The following is a 21,011-nucleotide window of genomic DNA, read 5'->3' as shown; positions in this document are numbered from 1 at the left end:
CGATCGCGGTAGAGCTGCGCCCCTCTGCTTTGCGCACCCAAGGCAAATGGCTCACTTGCTTCGCCCTTGTTACGGCACTGGTCCACACTAAGATTTGCATGGGTCCAATGACACACACAGTTGTGACGGGTGCAAATCCCCACTCAGGACAAAGTCTGGTTAATTTCATGCTGATTTATGTGACTTTATGCAAGTCGCACAAAGATGGGCAAGAAGCTGAGTCTCCCTCTGCCTCCACTACCAGCCCCCTCCTTCCCACATGTGAAAGCCTGGACCAGTGGACAGAGCTCCACTGGGTCTGAACTGGGGGAAGGGTAGAGAATGGGGGTCCAGAGTTGGCTGGTCGCCCCCCTTCAGCACAGGAGTGGGTTAACCCACACCATGATTTTAAATGTTCAAACAAAATTTCAAATATCATGGAACCCTGGCAAGACACGTGAACATTACACTAGGAACACGGGTACCATGCTCTTAAACCTCAACTTGTCCCAGTCCCAGAGTTCGCCCCATATCTTGTTTCCCGTATAAAGCTTTTGTAAAAGTGACTGTTTAAGGACAAGTCAAAGCACACAATACCGGTTTAATATTTTGCTGTGATGCATTTATCCAAGTGCAGCTAGGTGATGTCTCACTTGGACAGTAAATAAGGGTTTGTCAACCCAAATTGGTAGTGTAGACATGACCTAAGACTGGCCGCGAAAAGGCCTTGTGAAGGTATAAGGAAATGGCAGCAGGAAATGGAGGGTGGTTGGGGGGAACAGCAATACCCTCCAGAAGGCTGAGCGGCCAGTGGCTGTGCACCAGTAGCCTGCTACTAGAGCAACTGTTTTACTAAGGCTCTGAATTAAAAGCCAGGCCATTTTGGGATGATGAACTAACTGGTGCAAGGGACAGACCTGGGGACAGACCTGGGGAAGGGACTACGCCCCCTGCACAGCCTTTGAGGGAAGAGTCTGCGAGGTTTTGTTAGGAAGGCTTGAAATAAAAAAAACAAAAACCCTGCTGGGAAACTGCTTGCCTGGATTCTGTGAGAGAGCTCCAGGTAGAACCACCCCAGGCAGTCAGCTGGCTCGGCAAGAGCAGTACCTGGTCCGGTGGGAGGAGGGCGCTGTAAGATAGGCCTGAGTCCTTTACAGCAGTGGTTTTCCACCTGTGGTCTGCAGACTGTGTCTGATTTCGAAAGGGGTCTGCACATCCGTTCTACATTTTTGTAGGGGTCTGAAAATGAAAAAAAGTGGAAAACCACTGCTTTACAGGACTGTTAAGGCAGGTCGGAACATTGCAACACAAGTGTCCAGTAAAAGTCCCTCACCCAGTCCAGGAAATGGGGGAATGCAAAGCTGAAGGGGATAACTTGGAGGAACAAGGATCAGCCCTACAGTTTTTGTTGATATCTGGGCAGTTTTAAGTACATGGAATCATAGAATATCAGGGTTGGAAGGGATCTCAGAAGATCAACTAGTCCAACCCGCTGCTCAAAGCAGGACCAATCCCCAACTAAATCATCCCAGCCAAGGCTTTGTCAAGCCTGACCTTAAAAACCTCTAAGGAAAGAGATTCCATCGCCTCCCTAGGTAACCCATTCCAGTGCTTCATACCCTCCTAGTGAAAAAGTTTTTCCTAATATTCAACCTAAACCTCCTGCACTGCAACTTGAGGTCATTGCAGCTTGTTCTGTCATCTGCCACCATAGGCGCCTACTTCTTCTGACACCAGTGGGTGCTCGACTCCCCCTACCCCTGCCCCAACTCCACCCCAACCCCGCCCCTTCCAACCTTTTCCCCAAAGTCCATGCCCCAATTCTGACTCCTTCCCCAAATCCCCATCCCAGCCCCGCCTCTTCCCCACCTCCTTCCCTGAGCGTGCTGGGGTCCCGCTCCTCCTCCCCTCTGTCCTACAGCTTGTTACACCATGAAACAGCTGTTTTGCAGCGGCAAGCACTGGGAGGAGAAACGGGGACGCAGCACGCTCAGCGGATGAGGCAGAAGTGGAGGTGACCTGGGGCTGAGGCCGGCATAGGGAGCTGCTGGTGGATGCAGAGCACCCACCAATTTTTTCCTGTGTGTGCTCCAGCCGAGCTCCATCCTCTTTGGAACCCCCCTTCAGGTAGTTAAAGGCTGCTATCAAGTCCCCCCTCACTCTTCTCTTCTGCAGACTAAATAAGCCCCATTCCCTCAGCCTCTCCTCGTAAGTCATGTGCCCCAGACCCCTAATCATTTTTGTTGCCCTTTGCTGGACTCTCTCCAATTTGTCCACATCCCTTCTGTAGTGGGGGGACCAAAACTGGACACAATACTCCAAATGCGGCCTCACCAGTGCTGAATAGGGGAAATAATCACTTCCCTCGATCTACTGGCAATGCTCTGACTAATGCAGCCCAATATGCCATTAGCCTTCTTGGCAACGAGGGCACACTGCTGACTCATACCCAGCTTCTCGTCCACTGTAATCCCCAGGTCCTTTTCTGCAGAACTGATGCTTAGCCAGTTGGTCCCCAGCCTATAACAGTGCATGGGATTCCTCTGTCCTAACTGCAGGACTCTGCACTTGTCCTTGTTGAACCTCATCAGATTTCTTTTGGCCCAATTCTCCAATTTATCAAGTTTACTCTGGACCCTATCCCTACTCTCCAGCGTTTCTACCTCTCCCCCCAGCTTAGTGTCATCTGCGAACTTGTTGAGGATGCAATCTATCCCATCATCCAAATCATTAATGAAGATGTTGAACAAAATCAGCCCCAGGACTCACCCCTGGGACACTCCGCTTGATAACAGCTGCCAACTAGACATTGAGCCATTGATCACTACCCACTGAGCCTGACAATCTAGCCAGCTTTCAATCCACCTTATAGTCCATTCATCCAATCCATACTTCTTTAACTTGCTGGCAAGAATCCTGTGGGAGACGGTATCAAAAGCTTTGCTAAAGTCAAGATATATCACATCCACTGCTTTCCTCATATCCACAGAGCCAGTTCTCATTGTAGAAGGCAATCCTGTTGGTCAGGCATGACTTGCCCTTGGTGAATCCATGTTGACTGTTCCTGATCACCTTCCTCTCCTCCAAGTGCTTCAAAATGGATTCCTTGAGGACCAGCTCCATGATTTTCCCAGAGAATGAAGTGAGGCTAACCAATCTTTGGTTCCCCGGGTTCTCTTTCTTCCCTTTTTAAAATATGGGCACTATATTTGCCTTTTTCCAGTCAACCGAGACCTCCCCCTTTTGCCATGAATTTTCAGAGACAATGGCCAATGGCTCTGCAATCACATCAGCCAACTCCCTCAGCACCCTTGGATGCATTAGATCCAGCCCCTTCGCCTTCTGCATGCCCAGCTTTTCTAAATAGCCCTTGACCTGTTCTTTCACCACGGAGGGCTGCTCACCTCCTCCCCATATTGTGCTGCCCAGTGCAGCAGTCTGGGAGCTGACCTTGTCTGTGAAGATCGAGGCAAAAAAAATCATTGAGTACTTCAGCTTTTTCCACATCATCTGTCACTAGATTGCCTCCCCCATTCAGTAAGGGGCCCACACTTTCCCTGACCACCTTCTTGTTGCTAACATACCTGTAGAAATCCTACTTGTTACCCTTCCCATCCCTTGCTAGCTGCAACGCCAATTGTGCTTTGGCCTTCCTCGAGCAACATTTTTATACTCCTCCCTAGCCATCTGCCCAAATTTCCACTTCTTGTAAGCTTCCTTTTTGAGTTTAAGCTCACCGAAGATTTCACTGTTAAGCCAACCTGGTCGCCTGCCATATTTGCTATTCTTTCTGCACATTGGGTTTGTTCCTGCACCCTCAATAAGGCTTCTTTAAAATACAGCCCCCTCTCCGGGACTCCTTTTCCCCTCATGTTAGCCTCCCAGGGGATCCTGCCCATCAGTTCCCTGAGGGAGTCAGTCTGCTTTTCTGAAGTCCAGGGTCCATATTCTGCTGCTCTCCTTTCTTCCTTTTGTCAGGATGCTGAACTCAACCATCTTATGGTCACTGCTGCTCAGGTTGCCACCCACTTCTCTTTCCCCTACCAATTCTTGCCTGTTTGTGAGCAGCAGGCCAAGAGGAGAACAGCCCCTAGTCAGTTCCTCCAGCACATGCACCAGGAAGTTGTCCCCAACACTATTCAAAAACCTCCTGGATTGTCTATGCATTGCTGTATTGCTTTTCCAGCAGATACCAAGGTGACTGAAGCCCCCCCGTTAGAACCAGGGCCTGTGATCTGGAAACTTCAGTTAATTGTCCGAAGAAAGCCTTGTCTACCTTATCCTCCTGGTCCGGCAGTCTATAGCACACTCCCACCACGTTGCTCTCGCCTCTAAACTTAGCCCAACATTAAAGAACAATAATGGATATTTGGCTATTGAGTGTATACTAGGATCTGTGAAATGCACAGGAATAGCGGACACTGCCTCCAACGTAATTATTAGACCAGACGTGCTAACCATGCTGGGGAATAGGGGATCTAAAACTGAACCTCCTAATTGGTCTCCAATGAAGGCAGTTACTGGGGAACATGTGTAACCCACATGCTTACTTTGCAGAAGTTAGTGGTGTAAATAAGTGAAGGAATAGTGGAGAGGACACACGGTTCTTAATTTTGTTTTGAGTTACTCTGTCCCTGCAGATTTGCCAGAGCTGGGAGGTGATTTCCATTGTGGGCAAGCAGCCTGGCAGGACACATCCAGGGTCACTTTCTGAGAGTGGAACCAGTGGGAACTCAAGAGAAGGTGGAGGAGTTTATAAAAAGGAGGGGTAGGAGTCAGACAGAAGAATTTAGCAGTGGAATAGTGCAATGACCAGAATGGTCTGCTGAAAGCATTGGGTTCCAGGGACTTTGCTAGCTCATTGGATTTAAACTGCAGGCTCCCACACTCCACCGGAGAAGGTGAGGACTAGAACTGCTGCAGGCTGTGTACGCTGCACGCTGTCATTGCAAAGACTCAAAAGGTGTTTCATAGAATCATAGAACTGGAAGGGACCTTGAGAGGTCTAGTCCACTTCCCTGCACTCAAGGCAGGACTAAGTATTATCCCTGCCAGGTGTTTGTCCAACCTGTTCTTAAAAACCCCCCAGTGATGGAGATTCCACAACCTTTATAGGCAAGTTATTCCAGTGCTTAACCATCCTGACAGTTAGCTGCCGCTCCCTGACTTGGCTTGATTGTTATGTATTTATTTACCTAGGCCAGGTCTGTTACCCCTGACAACTCCAGCTCCGCCCCTGGACAAACTGTTAAAGCACTGGAGCAGTTCCCAGGATCAGGACTGGGGCGTATGTCAGAAAGGTGGCATCCCATCCCCTTCTTTCCATTGGGTGCACCACGCAGAGCTCTGAGACTCCCAAAAATTGAGCTCCAGTATATTAATCTTTGAATATCTTCACATGCCATGGCATTCTTGGCCCCAGGATAATTGTCTGATTTGGGATGATCCCCCAGACCTAAGGCTTTTCACCTTCTTGACCCAAGAGGTGGTTTCTAGGTTGATGGAAGAATTCTTCTGATGAGCTAGTGCTGTCTGCACTGGGAGTTAGACTCTCTCATTTTCTCCCTCTCCCCTTTCCAGGCCACTTAGAGAAGAGCCCTGAAGAAACCCCAGTGCATCCCAAGGGCTTGGACGTGAGGGTCACAGCTGTCCTGTGGGGACTCCCCCTCGGGAGTGTGGCTGGCTAACGGCTTGGGATGCAGCAAGGTGGTGAGCCTCCCCTCGGCTGGGGCGCCGGGTGGAGCCAGGCTGCTGGGCATGGCCAGTCGGGCGAGCCAGAGGCTGCCGGTGGGAGGTTGGGGATCCCTTCCTGGCACGCACCTCAGAGACCCAGCCAACCAGGGAGGGAGCTGGGGCCGCACCCCAGTGTTGCCGGGGAAGGGGCAGGGGAGCAGGGAGCTCCGGCTGTTTGGGAGGAAGGACGCAGCCTCTCCCCGCGGGCAGTGACTGATCTCCACCCGCTGCCCAGAGGTGCTGCGAAGGGAGGAGCGCGCAGGGGGCGGTCCCGGGCTCCCCGGCTGGGGCAGGGAGGTGCGCAAGGGGGGCCCCCGAGGCTCCAGCTGTTGAGAGGGAGGACGGAGCCTCTCCCCGCACTGCCCCGGCTGGAGACGGAGGGCCCCTGAGCGGCGGGCAGCTGCGCCAGGGGAGGCGGGTCCGAGCTCCAGCTGTTGGCGAGGGAGGAGCAGCGGGCGCCTCTGGCTGGTGCTGCGCTCGCGTCCCAGTGCGGGGCAGCCGGCGGGCGGGCGCGACCATGAGCGGGGCCGGCTCTGCCCAGAGCTGCGAGGAGATGCTTACGCTGCCGGCCGAGGAGAGCCCGGCCATCAGCGCCGTCATGTTCTCGGCCGGGCTGCTGGGCAACCTGACGGCGCTGGCGCTGCTGGCCCGGCGCCGGCTGGGGCAGCGCGGCCGGCCGCTCTCCCTCTTCCACGTGCTGGTGACCGTCCTGGTGCTCACCGACCTGCTGGGCACCTGCCTGGTCAGCCCCGTGGTGCTGGCCTCCTACGGCCGCAACCGCACGATGGTGCGCCTGGCCGAGGGCAAGCGGCTCTGCCTCTACTTCGCCTTCGCCATGAGCTTCTTTGGCCTGGCCACCATGCTGGTGCTGTTCGCCATGGCGCTGGAGCGCTGCCTGGCCCTGGGCCAGCCCTACCTCTACGAGCGCTTCCTGCGCCGCCGCTCGGCGCTGCCGCTGGCCCTGCCGGCCCTCTACGCCCTCCCCGCCGCCTTCTGCGCCCTGCCGCTGCTGGGCTTCGGCCGCTACATGCAGTACTGCCCGGGCACCTGGTGCTTCATCCAGATGCGCCTGAGGCGCACCGACCAGGAGGACTCCGGCGCCCGGGAGGCCACCTACTCGCTGCTCTACGCCACGCTGCTGCTGCTGCTCATCCTGGCCGTGCTGCTCTGCAACCTGAGCGTCATCTGCAACCTGGTGGGCATGCACCGCCGCGGGCAGACCTCCCGCCGCCCAGCCTCACTGGAGCAGCCTGCCCGGCGCCGGAGGCTCTCCATGTCCGAGGAGGTGGATCACCTCATCCTCCTGGCCATCATGACCATCACCTTCATCGTCTGCTCCCTGCCCTTCACGGTGAGTGAGTGCAGGGGCCGGGCCCCCTGGATAACTGCTGCCCTGGGGGGACTCCCGCACCTGGGGCCTTCTCCCCCGGCTCCCTCGCTAACCCCTGCCCTTGGGGAACTCCTGCACCTGGGGCCTTTTCCCCCAGCCCCCTCGCTAGCCCCTGCCCTTGGGGGAGTCCTGCACCTGGGGCCTTCTCCCCTGGCCCCCTTGGTAATCCCTCCCCTTGGGGAACTCCTGCACCTGGGGCCTTTCCCCCGGGCCCCCTCGCGAGCCCCTGCCCTTGGGGGACTCCTGCACCTGGGGCCTTCTCCCTCGGCCCCCTTGGTAATCCCTCCCCTTGGGGATCTCCTGCACCTGTCCCTTCTCTTCTCTGCCTGTGGCTCATACTAGCCTGGTCTCCTGTGGGCTGTTTGGGTTGTTGGGTTTAGTATGCTGGTGCTAAGGGTCTGTGAGACACAGGAGGTCAGACTAGATCCGTGTTTCTTAGTGACCGGCCCATGGACCGGCCCCAGTCCCTGAGATCAAAAAGGTTGAGAAACACTGGATTAGAAACACTGATTGGGGTTGGAGGGTTGTCCTTTCTGGGTTTAAATTCTGACTCTCCAACAAAATTATTTTTAGTCCCTAAATTAAAAAGAAACCCCTACAGATGAGGGTGCCAGGCAGCCCTACTGAGCTGCAGGATTAAGGCACAGTAACTCCTCACTTAACATTGTAGTTATGTTCCTGAAAAATGCGACTTGAAGTGAAACGATGTTAAGCGAATCCAATTTCCCCATAAGAATTAATGTAAATGAGGGGGTTAGGTTCCTGGGAAATTTTTTCACCAGACAAAAGATTTTATATATATATATATATATATATAAAATACACACACACACACACACACACACACACACACACACAGAGTATAAGTTTTAAACAATTTAATACTGGTACACAGTGATGATGATTGTGAAGCTTGGTTGAGGTGGAGGAGTCAGAGGGTGGGATATTTCCCTTACTGCTAAATGATGAATGAGCAATTGACTGAACTCTCAAGGGTTACTCTCTCTCTACAAGAGGCAGCAGGAATGGAGGGAGATATGCGCATTTCCCTTAAGTACACTGCCTTGTTAATTAGATCAGCTTGCTGATAGGCAGCTGCTGCAAGCTCCCTCTGTCCTGAGTCCTGGTCTGTCCCCCCTGTTCTATGGAAGATGGGGTAAGTGGGGTGCAGGAGCAGGGGGGCACCCTGACATTAGCCCCCCTTCTTCCTTCCCTCCCCCCTGCACAGCAAGCAGGAGTCTCGGGGAGCAGCTCCAAGGCAGAGGGCAGGAGTAGCACATGGCAGTAGGGGGAGGGACACAGCTGAGCTGCAGGCAGCTGCTGCACAGGGGACTTAGGGGAGCTGATGGGGGGGCTGCTGGTCCTCCCTGGTTCCAAGCCCCCACCAGCTAGCTGCAATGGGCTGCTCTTCCTGCAAGCAGTGGACAAAGCAGGCGGCTGCCAAACGACAAGGGAGCATTACACAACTGTAAACGAGCATGTGAGGAGTTACTGCCCTAGACTAGACTGAAGCACAAAGATCCTTGCTTTGTTCCTGGCTCTGCCACAGCTTCCCTGACCAAATCTCTTAGGCTACATCTACGCTGCAGTAAAAGACCTGTGGCTCAGGGCATCGGGACTCTACAATTGTTGTGTAGTCATTTGGGGTCACTCTGGAGCCCACACCCCATGAGGGGAAAGGGTCTCAGAGTTCGGGCTTCAGCTTTGCTAGCCCAAGTCAGCTGATCCGGGCTCTGAGATGGTGCCGTGGGCTTTTTATCGCAGTATTGGCTCTGTGCTTCTCTTTCCTCATCTGTTAAATGGGGATAGCACTTTTCTAGCTCTCCGGGGACTCATGAGGATAAATCCACTTTCTGGGAGCTGAGAGATGATGATGACAGGGATGAAGATGCTTTCACAGGGCACTAGCATGGCAGATGCTTGACCGAGGTTGCATGGATCAAGTGTAGGCCCACTGTGACAATTCGGTTCTGGCGGGACCCAACCGAGAGTGCCAATTCAGGACCAATTGCTCAAACAGGGCAGTAACAGCCCACGGCTGGGGTTTTTCCACCTCTAAGGCAAACCAAACCAGCTAGACAAAGAGGACCCTGGTTTCACCCCACTGGCTAACCACAAGTCACACAAGCAATTTCCTTAGACACTCCAGTCTCCCAATATCACAACCAGTCCCACTCGTCCTGGGGATGAATGGTTATGAAAACCAACACCCCAATAGAAGAAAATGGCTCTCTTGATCCCAAAGAATCAAGCCCCAGACCCAGGTCAATATGTTTATTAGAGAATATTTAAATAAGGATGATACACAGAGTTTGGCATGTCAGTCATTAGTCATCGGGGGCAACATACAGAGTATGGGGGGACGCTGGTATTTGGTTATGGGTTAGCATATAGTACATACAGTCTGTAATGTCCCCAATGCGGGGTGTACGGTGGGTGGGGTCAAAGTATAGTAGGGGAGCAGTGAGGGTACATCGCTCATCTAATGGGTTACACATAGTCATGATTAGAGCAAGCGGGCCGGGTAATGGGGACAGGGTGACCCTCACGTGGTGGAATCCAGATCGGTGGGTTCAGGACTCAGGGGATGTAGTTTAGTAGGGGGGTTGTAAGGGTTTCCTCCTCCCCCTATACACATCAGATCTTACCCACAAATCACGCTGTTGCCAATCCTTTAGAATCTAAAATCTAAAGGTTTATTCATAAAAGGAAAAAGGTAGAGATGAGAGCTAGAATTGGATAAATAGAATCAATTACATACAGCAATGGCAAAGATCTTAGTCCAGGTTTGTAACAGTGATGGAGTAAACTGCAGGCTCAAATCCAGTCTCTGGAGTACAACCACAGCTTGGATGGGTCATTCAGTCCTTTGTTCAGAGCTTCAGTTTGTAGCAAAGTCCCTCCAGAGGTAAGAAGCAGGATTGAAGACCAGATGGAGACGAGGCATCAGCCTTTTATAGACTTTTCCAGGTGTAACAACCTCTTTGTCCTTACTGTGGAAAGTTACAGCAAAATGGAATCTGGAGTCACATGGGCAAGTTCCTGCATACTTTGCTGAGTTACAAGGCGGATCTGCCTTCTCTTAATGGGTTAATTGTGTAGCTGATGGTCCTTAATGGGCCATCAGGCAGGCCAGTCAGAGCTAACACCAACTTGTCTGGCGAGTTTAAAATTTAAAATACAGACAGTATAGAGCCATTACTCATAACTTCAATTATAATGTGATACCTACATATAGATACCATAATTTTAACCAGCCACCCATAATCTGGTCTTAGACACCCTGTATGAACCTCTTTGCACAATATTTGGTGCCAGATTATATCCATAACGTCACACCCCCGTCATTGAGGTTACATGCCTATGCCACTGGCACTGAGCTGTGCTGTTTCGAAGAGGGTAGCAAGGTTGAAGGGGTTCGTGCAGTTGCAAGGAAGGAGCTGACGTGACGTAGATCAGTGCACTTGCATGTGTCATAGTGACGGTCACAAATCAGTAGGGCTCCATGACTGTAATTGACGTAACACAGGTCAGTTAAATTGCCAGTGTGGAACTGAGGTTGCGTAGGTAAATGCAGTTAGGTGAGTGTAGGGATGCCCAAAATCACTGGGGTTGGGTGGACATGGGTTGCTGTGGTGTCAGTGAGCGTGCATGCATCCATGCAGTTGAACAAGGATGTAGTTTTACCCACTGAGCCAAGTTTTCAACTGTGAGGGGAAGGGATTCCTCAGCAAATACAGACAGACGACAGCCACTGCGCACGCAAACACCCTCACCTGTACACAAATATTAATTTCTATGTGAAAAAGCTGGCTTGCATGGTGTCCCTGGAGCTGAAGATTGCGTCCATAAACAAAGATATGAGATAGGAGAATATGCTCAACACACTTACAATTCATAAGAACTTTGAGCGTATACATTACTTTGGACCTGAAGGCATGAAGATGCTTGATAAAGGTATGTATTTTCCATAGTTGACAGGTAGGGAAACTGAGGCACGCTGAGATTAAGCGTTTTGGACAACAGCAGGTTTGGAAATATAACCCAAGTCTTCTGCCTCCCAAGTTCAAACTGCTACAATGCTGCCTCTCAAAAATATAACCCATATGATACAAGTAAAGAACTCGAACCATTAGTCTGACTTTCTCTTGTCGTTCGAATGAAATAGGGCCCCTTAGGAGCTGCCATGTCACTCAACCCTTTATCAGTCGACAATATTCAGATAGTTTGATTCTTCCCACTTTTGAGGGAGCAGATGTTTGGGTGATTTTTTCCTTCTGTTTCTCAATTCTTGTTTCCCTGGGAAAAGCAAAACCTGCCCAGACTGGGAATATGGCCAAAGCTAATTTTACATTCCCGGCGTTAGAGTGACATTATCTTTCATTAGCACTTGGAGAGCTGAAAGGCCCAATGGACAAATTAACCACTGGACATGCTGCACCATTATTTTTGCATTTCAAGAGCGTGATAAAGGAAATGTAATAACATCTAGCAGCCTGTTGTGTTTCCTGTGGTCTTGGACTTGCAATCAGCAGAGCAGCTTCACCACCAGTTGTGGGCCTTAAATTTGTTTAGGGGTCTTTAGTTCTGCTCCTAATGGTACTTTCCCTCATCTGGCTGAGTCGTGGGCAGACATGAGACATAACTGCTGGTGTGCTTGTGACAGGAATTATTGGAAGTATGTATACATTTGTAATGGGTCTGTTTTGGAAAGGAAGGTTTTTGGAGGCTGGTGAGCTGCATAAAGTGATACAGCTAGTTAAAAGTGCTCGATGGTAGACGTGTATTTTCTACCAGCCTACCATTTGTACACAGGATCATTTCATTTGATCAGATATCTAGAAATCCCACTGACTGCCGCAAAGGAGAAATTAAAAATTGTTGTATTATCAGGTGAACAAGCATCATGAGTATGCAGAGAGGGGACACGGGAACTTTCACTTCAGGACACCATGTCCAGGTGCAAGTACCTAGTTCCTATGGCTTTGAGAGCTGACTCACAACCAGTTACTTTCCTTTTAGTTTTAGGGATTGTCTTTCTGGGCTACTCTTTCCACAGAAGAACATAGATATTGCCGTAGAACAACAGACCAACTAGCTATAATCGCAGGTAGCAGAACAGGTCGGTGACCAGTGGTGAATCCTTCACAGGAAAGCATATAAACCCTTATAAATGCACCCAGCTGTACAGTAGCATACCACGTGGGGGTTTCTTCCTGACCCTACCTCTTTCTGCCCTGAAGCATGAGGACTGAAAGTCCTACATTTATCCAGGTAATATAATTGTAGATACTACTCATATTCCTTGCCATGCCTAATCTTTTATTTATTTAGACACATGTGGATGATGGTTGAATTTAGTGCCCATGAAGGTGATATACCAATAGCACCAGTTATAATGCCTAACCTGCATAAACAGTTGTAGGGCAAACTTTCCCAGAAACTAAGTCCTGTGTCATGACATGAGTTCTCAGAACTTCTGGTACTTTTAGTGACTCGAATGAGATGATTCAATTCACTTTCAGCTGCAGCATGTACAGGATTTGAACCCAGGTCGTTAGAAGTGAATGGCTAATGCATTAATTGTCTGTCTCAAACTCTTCAGCTCCTTTTTTAATACACAACATTAGAAGTTAGATACATCCGGTCTTGCTAAACAGCTCCGGGTTCATGGGGACCAGGACCTGAGACAGAGCAACTGGTGTCACATGAGTAAAATTTGCTGCATCATCTTCCCAAGAAGGATTGTCAGTTCTTCCATAAAGTAGCAAAGAAGCATATTTAAAGAAGTACCTGATTTTGGCTGCCAGACATAGATTCATACAGTAGGTCAGAAACATGGCTTCCACGCTCATTGATTGCACCTACACACGCTGGGGAAGGACACTATAGGCAACCTGCCATTAGACTGGATACAGTAATAAATGATCCCTTAAGTATCTATTGACTTACTTCATTTATCCAAAAATGCAGTGATCTCTTGATGTGCTCAGCTCAGGGCTAGCTATGAAGCTCAGTGATCTATTCATTTTTGTGGTTTCACATGCCTACATTTGGCGGGGAGGAGGGGGAGTGGAAGAGATATTTTGAACGGGACTAGTCATACTTGTCACAGCTTCTTTAAATACCAAAGCCCACTGATTGGTTCGTTTGGCATGTGAGGAGGAAAATACGCTCCCTGGGGAATCTTAAATTGTAAGTGTGCAAAGCTGGTACTGAAAAATCTTCTGGGACTTTGAGGGCAAGCCGAGCCTCTTCCTCAGGCCTTACTTTGGCATCCTCTCCTCGTTTTTCTTTTAGCAGCTTGACATTTTTGTGAGAGGAAAATGTGTGAATGTTCCATTTTGGCCTAAATTCTTGCCACTGGGTTGTCATGATAATGTAGCCCGCTGGCAAATTTAGCACCGCTGCGAGGGATTAGACTGGGGTGGGCAAACTTTTTGGCCTGAGGGCCACATTGAGGTTCCAAGATTGTATGGAGGGCCAGGTAGGGAGGGCTGTGCCTCCCCAAACAGCCTGCCCCCTGGCCCCTATCTTCCCCCTCCCACTTCCTGTCCCCTGATTGGCCCCCTCAGAACCTTTGACTCATCCAACTCCCCCTGCTCCTTGTCCCCTGACCGCCCCGACCCCTATCCACACCCCTGCCCTGTGACAGGCCACATGGGACTCCCACACTTACCAACCCCCCCGTTCCCTGTCCCCTGACTGCCTCCCTCCCAGAACCTCCACCCCATCCAACCGCCTCCTGCTCCCTGTCCCCTGACGGCCCTCCGGGACCCTCTGCCCCTTATCCACCTCCCCATTCCCCGCCCCCTTACCATGCCTCAGAGCAGCATGTCCAGCAGTCATGCTGCCCGGCCAGAGCCAGCCATGCCGCCGCGCTGCCCGGCAGAAGCTTGCAGCTCTGCTGCCCAGAGCACAGGTGGTATGGTGAGCTGAGGGTGCGGGGCAGGGGGGACAGCAGGGGAGGGGCCGGGGGCTGGCTGGCCTCCCCGGCTGGGGGACAGTCCTGTGGGCTGTAGTTTGCCAACCTCTGGATTAGACATTGCTGTTGTGAAACAGATGGGCAGCCTCTCCTAGAGTGTGTAATCCCACCTTTAACATCACATTGTTCATGTTGTAGTTTGTAACACTGCACCTAGTGTAACCTGTCGCCCAAGAAATATGCATTTAAAACCCCTAAATTGAAGCATGACTGAACTGTCCAAACTCCCCTTAACCCGAGCTGAAATCTCCTGCTGATGAACCTAAAGCCAAAAGACATTAAGCCCATCAAAATGGAGACATGCAAAGATGAAGGTCTGAAGTTATGTCTTTAAACAACCCTTTTGTTATTTGCCATGCGTATCAGAGATCTACAGAAAAAGAAGCCGCGGGCTCTCGAGTATAGGCCTGTGTGTCGGGACAGCTGGGCTTCTGTGGCCAGCTGCGTTGCTGAGTCATTCTGTGACCCAGAGCAAATTTCGCCCTCTCTCCATACAGCTGGGGAGGCAAGGCACAATCAGAACAGCCACCTAGCTTTGTAAAACGCTTTGAAACTCTGGGGTGAAAGCGATACCTAGTTGCAAAGTGTCATTACTAAAACAAGGACTTTTGCAGGAGGGGCTCTGCATGTGCCATGTACAATGGTAATGGTACCTAAAAACAGGGCGGGGTGTTGGTAATGGTAATGGTACCTAAAAACAGGGCGCCCTCTTCATTTAATTTCCTGTTTGGGTGGATGTGACGGGTTGGGTCACAGAACCCTCCCGCCCCCGGGAGCTGCCACCTGATGTGCCACGACTACCTCTGCTCTTGTTTTCCCTGCCAGCTCAGGACTCCAGCACCCTGTGTTGGAGCAGACGAGAGTGTCTGGCTCAGCAAGACTGGGTGCTGGAGTCCTGAGCTGGCAGGGAACAACCTGTCACAGCGGAGTTAATCTGAAGAAGGATTCATTGAAGTGTATGTGAGTCCTTTCCATATAAATACATAGTGATGGGGAAACAGGCTTCTCTTTAGACTTTTTTCTCCATATGGAAGTTGTACGACGGAGCAGGCTGCCACAGCTACCACACATGTGCAAAGTGTCTGCATGCTCAAGCATTTTCCAAATAAAGGCTTGGGATCGGTCCTAGGTCCGGTTCTGTTCAATATCTTCATCAGTGATTTAGATAATGGCAGGGAGAGTACACTTCTAAAGTCTGCAGATGATACCAAGCTGGGAGGGGTTGCAAGTGCTTTGGAGGATAGGATTAAAATTCAAAATAATCTGGACAAACTGGAGAAATGGTCTGAAGTAAAAAGGATGAAATTCAATAAGGACAAATGCAAAGTGCTCCACTTAGGAAGGAACAACCAGTTGCACACATACAAAACGGGAAATGACTGCCTAGGAAGGAGTTCTGCAGAAAATGATCTGGGGGTCATAGTGGACCATAAGCTAAATATGAGTCAGCTGTGTAACTCTGCTTTTCTCTTTAACAAATATCATTCTGGAAGTATTAGCAGGAGTGTTGTAAGCAAGACATGAGAAGTAATTCTTCTGCTCTACTCCACAGTGATAAGGCTTCAAGGGGACTATTCTGTGCAATTTTGGGTGCCACATTTCAGGAAAGATGTGGACAAACTGGAGAAAGTCCAGAAAAGAGCAACAAAAATGATTAAATGTCTAGAAAACATGACCTCTGAGGGAAGATTGAAAAAATTGGGTTTGTTTAGTCTGGAGAAAAGACTAAGGAAGAAGGTGATAACCATTTTCGAATACGTAAAAGGTTTGTTACAAGGAGGAGGTAGAAGAATTGCCTCATTAACCTCTGAGGATAGGACAAGAAGCAATGGGCTTAAATTGCACCACGGGCGGTTTAGGTTGGACATTAGGAAAAACTTCCTAGCTGTCAAGGGGGTTAAGCACTGGAACAAATTGCCCAGGGAGGTTGTGGAATCTCATCATTGGAGGTTTTTAAGAGCAGATAGACAAACACCTGTCAGGGATGGTCTAGATAATACTTAGTCCTGACTTGAGTGCAGGGGACTGGACTAAATGATCTCTTGAGGTCCCTTCCAGTCCTCCAATTCTATGATTCTATCCTTCCTCTCACTACCTGGGGGATAGAAAATGTGTAGGACTATAAAAAAGCCCTAAATCCAATGGTTCTTGTATAACAGGAACATTGATAGAGCTGAGCAAGAACAGAATTTTCCATTTCTCAGGAAATTCTTTGAGTTAACTCCCCCACCCCCCATTCCGGAACAAAACTAAAAAAGTTAATTCCCCACAAAAATAAATTTGGAAGAAATTACTTTCTGGTCTGAACATTTTGTTCCGATTTTAATCTTTAAAAAAAGAAGAAATTTTGAAATGAAAAATAGTTTTAAAACAAAATCCAAACATTCTGTTCTGCAAACGTTCAAGTGGAATGCTTCATCACTGTCAAAAAGCTTCCCCACCCTCCACTCCAATTAAATAGATGTGTTTCCGTGAAGATTTACTTAACGAATCTGAATTTTGCAATGGAAAAATGTGTCGGAAAGTTCCTGATCAGCTCTATATATTGGTTAGGCAGCATGGAGAGAAGCTTGCATTGTGTGAGGCTGCTAATACTCTACCTGTCCTGTGGATAAAAAGAGAATGTCAGTCTTTAGAGCTAGTCAGGAATTTTTAAATTTATTTTTAAATGAAAAAAATCAATTTCTTGAAACCTAAACTGTTAATAAAACAGGGTGGAGTTTGACAAATTTCCTGACTTGAAAAAAGTGTTGAGGAAAAAAAAAGGTTTTGAAATTGTCAGTGTTGTTTTGACACATTCTACCAAAAAAATTGTTGTTTTCCAGTTCAAAATGACTTTTCCTTTTGAAATTTAAACTAATTAGACTGAAAAAGGGTAAAAACATTGAAATGGCAAATCTTTGAAATCAACTTTTTGAATTCCCGAAATGAAAAAAAAAATTGGTTTCTCAGTTCACAAATATTTTCAAGATTTTGACTTTTCATCCCAAATCAAGATATGGAAAAAAATTTGAATTCTTGAAAATATTCACGGGACACAAAAACAGTCTCCCACCCAGCCCTAGTCTTTAGGTCCGCCAGCTTGGTATCTCATTAGAACGAAATTCACTTAAAACAGTGAAAACAAAACATCTGTTGTGAATATAGAAGTTTCTTTGAAGTGGTGTCTTATGCTTGTGCATCAGAATATTCCTATGATCAGTCTTGCATTTTATTTTTCTTTTGTTTTACAGATTCGTGCCTATATGAACAAGTTTATGCAAAGCGAAGACTATAAGAAGGACCTTCTAGCGCTGAGGTTCTTAGCAATTAATCCAATTATTGACCCTTGGGTCTTTGTCATCCTTAGACCTTCAGTTCTGAGGGTAATCCGTTCTGTACTGTGCTGTCAGATGTCCCTAAAGACCCAAGAGAACATGCAGACGACTCCTGCTGCAGAGTCGAAATCCAATAAGCAGATTGACCTTTGCGGGCAGTAGTCCCAGCAGCTTTCAGTGGAAACATCTGGAAGATCATGCTGAAATGACTCCTCAGGGTAATGAACAAACTTAGAAGTATAAACACAATGGGAAGCTGTGCTTTTTAGGTTAATAAACAAATACATTTATTGTACGATGGATTGAGCTGCAGTCTGGCTGACAAGACACTGCAGGATTTGTCAAAAAGCATAAGGAGAGTCCATCTAAAGTGAGTATTTTCTATTTATGAGACGGCATCCTAGAGCTTAATCAATAACTGGATTTCTGTTGCCGCTAGACAGGCACTTCCGTGTTGAACTAAAGACGTGCTGCACTCTAGTGCGTTTGAAACTCTCGAAAGCTAGTGGCTATTTACTGTAAGTCTCGGAGACAAATGTTTTCTGTAACACTATGCCTTGTGGTACAGTTTGGTGGGGAGACACAGAAGAGTTAATCATATAGCTTTGGCTTATTGGTTTGTGGTGAAACCCACCAAGTCCTTATTAGCTTCATGGAGGCTTAACTAACCATTTATCTAACTACTGAAACTGAAGTCTTTAGACCCCCCCTTGTATTTCTGTCCCGGAGATATCTGTTTTGCCATGTGCCTTCGTATAACTACAAACCTGCCCTGGGGTGCGGGGGAGAGCAGCAAGGCTAAAGCTAGCACCGCTTCTTGTCGCTCTATTTTCCAAGTGCCCTACAGCTAGGGGAAGAAAAGCCAGCTGGGTTTCTGTCTTGGGGCCAAAGCTGTTAGGAGGGGCAGAAGCAGGATTATAGCTCTCTGCTCCAGAATCCTGATTTCTCGAGCATGGGTAGGGTCATGCTGAATGGTGGGCAAATATCAACTGAGCCCCCCGGTGTTGGAACACTCAGCCCCTCCCCACCACCTCCTCAACAACCTCTTGAATCGAAGAGCTTTGCTTTGGGCTGCAACCAGATGCCCATCCCCCACCTATTTGTGCTGGTAGGATAAGGAGCCAAACATGCTTCTAAACATGCGGCCGGTGCATCCGCTGGGGTACGGCCTGCTGCCCGGCAGTGCTGGGAGAGGTGGCTGTTTGTGCAGAAGGAAGGAGACTTCCCATGCTAGGGGTTTTCAAGGGGCCCCAACACCTTTTGTATCGAAGTGCCTCTTCCCATGCAAGCCTGATACAGTCCTGTGTGTGACAGGGCTTTGTAGCCCCTGCTCATAGGCATTTTCCGTAGAAGACCGGGGAAGAAATACCATGCAAGACACTGACGTAATCGTCACATCTCATCCTAGGTAAAGCTGTGGGAATGACAGCGGGAAGGCTTAAATATCAGCTTCTAATAGGCTGGCTGCTCCAGAGTCGCTGTCCTCACTGTTTCAGAGTGGTAGCCACGTTAGTTTGTATCAGCAAAAAGAACGAGGAGTCCTTGTGGCACCTTAGATCGGAAGATCACCGATGGATTGTAGTTTCCTCTGGAAGGCAGTGGTGTCTCGAAGATAGCTGGGAGTGCTAATAGCGTAGGGCCTGAGGAGAGAATCTACATAGTCAGACAATCCTGCTGTCAGGGTGCCAATGCCTGAGATGATGGAGCATCCAGGATTTCCAGGTGTATGGATCTTGGTTAGCAGATAGAATACACCTGCTCAGGGCTGTAGGGGGTGTGTCTGTGCAGATTTGTTCCTGTGCTTTTTCAGGGACTTTCTTGAGCAGATGGTGTAGTTTGTTACTCACACCTTCTTGTCAACTGTTTGTAGTGATAATCAGGATGGCTCATTTCAAACATTTTTTTTCTCCTGCTGATAATAGCCCACCTTAATTGATTACTCTCGTTAGAGTTTGTATGACAACACCCATTTTTTCACTTTCTCTTTGTGTGTGTGTATATATATCTTCCCACTGTATTTTCCACTCCATGCATCCGATGAAGTGGGTTCTAGCCCACGAAAGTTTATGCCCAAATAAATTTGTTAGTCTCTAAGGTGCCGCAAGGACTTCTCCTTCTTTGTCCTCACTGTGATTCTAACCAGGAAGCTGCCTTCATTTTACATTATGGGCCTGCTCCCACAGAACCCATGGGGAGCTTTGCCATTGAGTTTGATGGAAGCAGGATAGCTGTCTCCTGTCCAAGCCCACCGTGGGCTGGAAAGACCTTTTTCTTAGAGTGACTGGCCCCGATTCAGCAGAGCACTTACGTTCTCGATGCTTTTCTTAATCAGGGCCCTAAGTTATGTCTTAAAGTCCCTCCTCTGAAAAAGATACGGTTTCCCTTAGGCATCGCGTGTAAAGCAGGTTTTCAGACAGACTGTGGTATATTGTAGGTGACACTGATATAAGGATGTTAGAGTAGATCAGCAGCTGTCCTTTTGTTTGCTATGCCAAGGAGGACCCAGAGGTTCAGAGAGGGCTGGAGAGAAAATTGCCCCAAAAGAATTCCACAGGGTAGACATGAGGGCACATTTTGGAGGGTGGAGCTAAAGTGACTCCATAATACAGAGGATAATGTTAGTTACCTAGACCCATAGTTCTCAGCCTCTGCCCTACCCAGATCCCCTCTCATTTAATGAGATGGGAGTCTCAGGATGACCATGATCCACTGACAACATAATAATACCCAATTCTTATTCTAGTACCTTTCCTCAGTAGATTTCAAAGCACTTTACAGAGAAGGTCAGTAACATTTTGCTCACTGGGAAACTGAGGCACTTTTTTTCTTTGTTAAACGTAAGAGGTTATTTTTATATGATAGCGTTATTTCCAATGGCCCAGGGTGTTGCTTTCTACTGAGATTTGTATTTAAATAAAAATGAATTCAGTTTGTCAGGTACGCACTCTCTGCTACGTATATTCTTGTCAATGGCATGTTATCAGGATTGGTTCATCTGTTGTTAGTGGTTTCAGACCAAATTCTGCATTGATTTCACAGCCTGTGCACTCCGCGCTGAAGTCCGTGCAAGAGGATCCAAACCCATTAAACTTCAGCTGAGAATGGCCTTATTTTATGTAAGCTTTTCCCCTTCCCTTCTATGGGACCTTCATTGAAGTCAATGGACTTGCTTACACTAGAGATGAATTTGCCCAAATGGGATTACCCACAATAACTGGCACATGTTGCTCCACTTTCTTAATAAACCCCAAAACGTACATGGTATTTTATTGCAAGTGGATCTTGTATATTTAAGAGTTTTATTCCTGTCTAAAAATACCCCAAATGAAAAGATTTGAAGCTTTTTGTATTCCTGCATTTGATGTAATGTAAAATTACTATAATAAAAATTAATCTTTCCAAAGTAGCTGTCTGAATCATATGTGGTTTATGCAGAAGTCACAAGTCAGAAAATAGTCGGTCATATGGATGAAACATGTAGCGTACAGACTAGGTTACAACATAATAGGAGAATAAATAGAAGGAAAAGAAGGTTCAGTATAACATCAAGAACATTCTTGGGAAGAGTGACTAGGTGGGTTTATTCTAGAACTGGGTGGGAAATGGT

At 48.4% G+C, this 21,011-nt stretch overlaps 1 protein-coding gene across 1 annotated transcript; it reads left to right on the top strand.

The window, feature by feature from the left end:
- Positions 1 to 6,154: 6,154 nt before the first annotated feature.
- PTGER2 (prostaglandin E receptor 2) lies at positions 6,155 to 20,807 on the top strand. Its single transcript, XM_032765957.2, has 2 exons — positions 6,155 to 7,063; positions 17,321 to 20,807. The coding sequence occupies exons 1-2, from the start codon at positions 6,230 to 6,232 to the stop codon at positions 17,564 to 17,566; spliced, it is 1,080 nt and encodes a 359-aa protein (XP_032621848.1). The 5' UTR covers positions 6,155 to 6,229; the 3' UTR covers positions 17,567 to 20,807.
- Positions 20,808 to 21,011: the final 204 nt, after the last annotated feature.

Source organism: Chelonoidis abingdonii, chromosome 4 (assembly GCF_003597395.2).
Source record: "Chelonoidis abingdonii isolate Lonesome George chromosome 4, CheloAbing_2.0, whole genome shotgun sequence".
Taxonomy (NCBI): Eukaryota; Metazoa; Chordata; order Testudines; family Testudinidae; genus Chelonoidis; species Chelonoidis abingdonii.
The sequence above is the reverse complement of the archived record's forward strand: the minus strand, read 5'-3'. Positions and strand labels throughout refer to the sequence as shown.

Coding starts and splice junctions, on each gene's coding strand:
- PTGER2 (XM_032765957.2), top strand. CDS start 6,230: ATGAGCGGGGCCGGCTCTGCCCAGAGCTGCGAGGAGATGCTTACGCTG. Junction 7,064..17,320: donor TCTGCTCCCTGCCCTTCACG/GTGAGTGAGTGC, acceptor TTTGTTTTACAG/ATTCGTGCCTATATGAACAA.